Source organism: Limulus polyphemus, unplaced genomic scaffold (assembly GCF_000517525.1).
Source record: "Limulus polyphemus unplaced genomic scaffold, Limulus_polyphemus-2.1.2 Scaffold3018, whole genome shotgun sequence".
NCBI classification, from domain to species: domain Eukaryota; kingdom Metazoa; phylum Arthropoda; class Merostomata; order Xiphosura; family Limulidae; genus Limulus; species Limulus polyphemus.
The window spans coordinates 30,564-36,313 of record NW_013668628.1 but is presented as its reverse complement, the minus strand read 5'-3'; the positions used below and the strand labels follow the sequence as shown (position 1 = coordinate 36,313).

At 34.6% G+C, this 5,750-nt stretch overlaps 1 protein-coding gene across 1 annotated transcript in view; it reads right to left on the bottom strand.

Moving 5' to 3' along the window:
• LOC106468470 (scavenger receptor class B member 1-like) overlaps positions 1–5,512 on the bottom strand; it is a 54,681-nt gene extending 49,169 nt beyond the window's left edge. Inside the window, exon 1 of the mRNA XM_013928899.2 lies at positions 4,723–5,512. Within this exon, the coding sequence (XP_013784353.1) occupies positions 4,723–4,836 (114 nt within the window). The 5' untranslated portion in view covers positions 4,837–5,512. The remainder of the gene's footprint in view (positions 1–4,722) is intronic.
• Positions 5,513–5,750: the final 238 nt, after the last annotated feature.

Here is a 5,750-nt window from a genome sequence, read left to right as displayed (position 1 = left end):
ATCAAACAGGAGGGCGTTCACGAAGCGTACAAATTAAACATCTTATCAAACAGGAGGGTGTTCACGAAGCGTACAAATAAAACCCCTTATCAAACAGGAGGGCGTTCACGAAGCGTACAAATAAAACACCTTATTAAAGAATAGAACTTTCACGAAGCGTACAAATAAAACACGTTATTAAAGAATAGGACGTTCACGAAGCGTACAAATAAAACACCTTATTAAAGAATAGGACGTTCACGAAGCGTACAAATAAAACACCTTATTAAAGAATAGAACTTTCACGAAGCGTACAAATTAAAACACGTTATTAAAGAATAGGACGTTCACGAAGCGTACAAATAAAACACGTTATTAAAGAATAGGACGTTCACGAAGCGTACAAATAAAACACCTTATTAAAGAATAGGACGTTCACGAAGCGTACAAATAAAACACCTTATTAAAGAATAGAACTTTCACGAAGCGTACAAATAAAACACCTTATTAAAGAATAGAACTTTCACGAAGCGTACAAATAAAACATCTTGTTAAACAAAAGAGTGTTCACAAAGCGTATAAACAAAAATGTTATCAAAGAATAGAGCGTTCACGAAGCCTACAGATAAAACACCTTGTTAAACAGGCTGTAGGACGTAGTTGAACTGCTAGATGAACCAAAGAAACCGAAATATTCCTCACAGCAAATTGAAGAAATGAAAAAACAAAAGACAATAGTTAAAGAAAGCTAGTCCGATTATATAGTGTAGTGTATATATTAATTTTACCTTATAGTTACATATTATAATTTAGTGAGGAAAGTACTGAAACTTTATTAACACAAGAGAAAAAATACTTTTATGAATGTACGTAGCAAATAATAAGAATGCGTTATTAATTAATTAATTAACTAAAGTACATATAACGAAGTAATGTTAAGCCTATGAATATCATCAACTGAAGATCCAGGTAGCAAATAAATATAACAAAAATGGGCGAGAGAAAAAAAAAATCAACCTAAATAAGTGAAGGAGGCCGATAAATGCTATTATGTGTTACTCTGGTATTTGTAAAGCTATATCCATCGGTTCGGTGTCATGTATTTGTATGAAAAACAACACGGAGTCGGCCATTTTGAAATGCAAATGTCACAACTATGATATTTCTATTCAGTCACGAGTAACAAGCGACTTGCAGGGTTTCAAAAACGAGGGACTAAAGTCCAGTGTCTCAAGGATTACTTTACAGATTGTGTTTTGAAAGTAAAGTGAAAACCTCGTGGCTCTAGAAACATCGCAATCAAGTGTCGAAAACACTGGACGCAAATAACTGAATATTCGGTTTCAACACTCTACAGCTGAGGTGCCCCCCCCCCCAAGAAAGGGTGGGGTGTCGGTTTGGAACCGCGTAACTGTGGTCGTAGATGCATATAAATTATATCTGAAAAGTAGAAATTTAAATATAACGAAGTTTTAAAAGCTACCGAGCAAATATTACTACTATTAAGTAATACAGTAACAACAACTAACAGTTGAAAATGACTTGGTGAGGGGGGTTGGGTGCAACAAATTGCAAGTTTAGAAAGGGGACACCATAAAAAAAAAAGTTTGCGTACCACTGCTTTACATCACGAGGAGAAGCAAGGGTTAAGTTATACACCATTGTAATTGAAATTTTTTTTTAGCCTATAAATAAAGAATACGATAATGTTATTTTCTGTGTGGCAAATAGAAGGTTCTAATTTATAAGGAATCATTACGTCAGTTTCAACTATTACATGCTCTATAACGAAAAACTTGTAAACACGTGTTCACTCTTTAGCTTTCATCAAACATGTTCCTCAAATGTTTTCAATCCATGTGCGGAATGCAGTTATTCATGTGCACCACCAGTATCAGGGCAATGTGCGGATGTGCGCTACCAGTTTTTTGTTTGTTTTGTTTGGGGGGGAGGGGTATTTTTAGATGATCAACCCTATTGGATCACTAGGCCGCTTTGCAATGCTACCAGTTGGTTATTTGGGCTTTAGGCTTTTCGACTACCAGGGTCATTAAGGCCGTTAACGTGTTGAGACTCCTCGCCATAACTGATAATGTGCGCGGCTGAAATAATTAAGTGCGCGGCATTTGATTGGTTGTTGTGCGGCCGCGCAACTTAGAGGGAACACTGTTCGTTAAGTATGTGTTATCACAGTGGTTCCCAATACAAAGTAAAATAATTAACATATGTGTATGTTAAAATTATTCATAAAATGAAGGCCCTAAACAAAACATTAATATAAGAACACCATTCGACTTTACTGGAATATAATACAACAGTATCCCCCACCCCAAAATCACCATGGACCTATAAAAATTGTCTAGCTGTTTAGGTGGGTCACGAGTTGGGAACCCCCTGTGTACACTGACCACACCAGAAAAAAAAAAAAGGAGGGAGGGAACGAAGAAAATTTTATCCAATCGTTGAACGGCCTTGGAACTTCTGAGCCCCTGCATGGTATGTATTGTTAGACGTCACAATCGAAGACAAACGTGGGGGTCAGTACCAGAAAAAAATATATTTTATCATATCAGTAGACGGCCCTGAAGAAGCACTTCATACCGTATAAAAAGTTCTTTTGTTTCAAGAACTGTAGACTGCTTTAATTCCTGATAACAGCAAATCGCAAACGTTCAGGTAGGTAGGTAGGTACTCTAGCGACAAGAAAAAGAAACTTCGGGAAGTATTGTATTATAATGATGATAAGCACATAGTCCCAGTACCTAGGAAATTTCAAATCACGAGCCCCTGCTGAAATACGTGACCCGAAAAACCTTGAACTCTAACGAACCTTGAACCCAAACGCAAAGGAGCACGTGCTTAGCAGGTGTTTGGTCCTCTCTACAGGCAAGACTATGATACTCCCCCCACTTAAATATTTACAATTTACATAGATTAGATTAAAAACAATTTCTAAATTCTAAGTACCATTACTTTCTACTACGGAAATATATAACATAAAATAGCCGCCACCTCTGGGCACACCTTGGTCATGCAAAAATTCATATATTATATCCCCCGAGTAACAACACGTAAGACACAGCATTCAATGATTTAATATTTAAAATTAATTTAAACGACGTATTAAAACACGTGAGGCCGAGATTAATACACAAGAACGACAGAAAAAAAATGGTAGTTTACACGATAGAAAGTTTCCTGGTGGTTCGACGTTAAGTTTAAGGACTTACATCTTTAAAATCCGGGGTTCAATTCCCTACGATAGACAGAGCGCATATATCCCAATATATGTCTTTGCGCTAAGATGGAGACATTCTACTGCCAGCAAAAAAATTTTTTTTTACTACATGGAAACGATTAAACAATTTAATATCCATTCAATTAATTATATTATGAAACAACGAATATGTCTTAATTAACGGGGCCTGTATATTTTGCTATGCACTGGAAGGTATAAATACCGAATTTAGGTTTCATCATTGAAGAAGAGACTGAGTTTTAAAAGAAAAAAGATCAACATATATATACACATCGATCTATAGGCTATACGTGAATATTTAACAAACATTGCATAAAATATTATTTTAAACGTATCTTACAAGTAAGATATTTATGAAGCACAGAGTAATATATTTCTTACAATTAGCATGAGCAAAAGAGCAACTTAATGGATTGAAAAAAAAATATTAGAAACATAAATATATCTTAATTGACAAAACTAGGTGAAAAAATTACCAAAGATATGGTATATTATTTAGGCAGCGTCAAGATAAACGCAGAAAAGGGCAAAATAAAATAAAAATAATTGAAAAAAAAACAAAGTATTTATAAAATAAATTTGGTAATACTTATACGTATAAAATATTACGGGTTTTACAAGTTGTAACAGTGTAAGTGCAATCGAATATTGTCGTAACGGCTTTCTAAAGGCAGTTTTAATCTGCACCAACCCTTCATAGCCATTGTATGGCTTTACGTTTACACTAGTACTAGTAGTAACAGTAACAATTAAACAAGTTCTAACGTTGATCTGTTTTAACGTAATAAAATAAATCTAACGTTTCGTATTAATAATAGTACTTAAATATTAGTCCTACGAAAAAATATCATAATAATATTAATATAACTAGTCATGCCCTGGTTAAACTTAAATATTAATTTATGATTAAGTCATTAACTACTGAATTTAAGGTTTTATTAAATTACGTTTGTAAAATGATACTAAGTTCTAAGCTCAGTGTCAATGCTAATTATGGTATATCGCGTTAGCACGGTTCCATTATCTTCCACAAGTGTCAAAATTAAGTTTTTCTTGCTGAGTACATAGCGTTAACTTTACCATGCAGTTAAAAAATCAAAAATAGTTAATTTCTTTGTATAAAGACTAGTAATACTAATAGTAGAATAGTTTTATTTTTCAATATCGCTGTACAACTATGTTCTACTGTTTTATAACTTACAATACAACTAACAAGTTACAATATGAGCTGTGGGTAGCCTAGATATTAAATTAGTAATAGTACTAAGTAGTGGTGATACTTATACTTGTGATAGTGACTTAGCTATTTACTGACTAGTGGCAATATTGTACACTTTTAAAAACCGAAATTTAAAGCAAGCTTAAAATTTAGGCCCTAATGCAACTGCACTGTTACTGTCACTAGTGCTAGAAAAATAAGAACCTATTTAGGCCTACATTAATTCATGAAACTGAATATGGGACAACCTTGTTTTTAAACTTACCTCTTTGACTTGCCACTGTAATATATTAGGAAATATCAAATAGGCTACAAGACCGGCAATAGCCAGTAATAGACCTAAAGTGACTAATATTCCAGCTTTGCAAGCAACTCCCATCTCAGGGTTGTATATTACCAGTTAAGTAGGTTACAAACTTGCGAGAAACACAGGCGAGCAAGCAGATCAGCACGTGAAATCTTGAAAAATGGCTGGCACGATTTCGGGGCAGATATTGATAGAACGAAAACGCTGTAATTACCTGATGGATATTCTGATATACAAAACTAGTGTTTTAAATATAAGCAGGTAACAGTGACACTGAAAATAAGTGTGATCAGACAGAGTCCAAGTTTCAGCCAATAATCGTTCGTTAAAAGTTCGACAGTAAGCAGCATTGATCAGCAGGCTTCTAACTTCTAAATTTTCTGAACAATAGATCAACGTTCCCCGCGGTCAAAGGTTGTTCTTTGACTTATCCGATTCCATTATTGGTTTGCAGGTTGGAACCTGTTGCTTAGTTTAACACGTTAGGACAATTCGTTTGGCTGTTGCTAGGCTCTTTTCATACAATACATGATACAAAAGTCCGAGGTATAGTTACTTCCAGCATTACTGTTGTCCCGCTACTGCTATGTAGTCACATGACTTAAAGTTACCAATAGTAAAACGAGATGTGACGAGAACTGGCTTTCCAGCTGTTTGTTGGTTCATCGTTGGCTTTGTTCAAAAGAAGCAAAGAAATATGATTATAGGTCAGTTTGCAGCGAGTTGGAAAGTGAAGCGTTTGTTTACATCTTAGATTAAGGACAATGCTAACTGTCGTAGTTGAGGTCTGTAACAGCCACTAGTGAGTTTGTATCTTAGAGAACATTTAAGAAAGCTAAAACATTTTAATGGTTTCGTTGAATATTGCAATCAGAGCGATAATAAAAAAACAACCTTATTCCATTTCAGTCTCTTGCATTAATCGAATATTCAGTCTTAAAATCAAACTTTCTTCACCAAATTGTTGTTTATCAGTTTACTAAAAT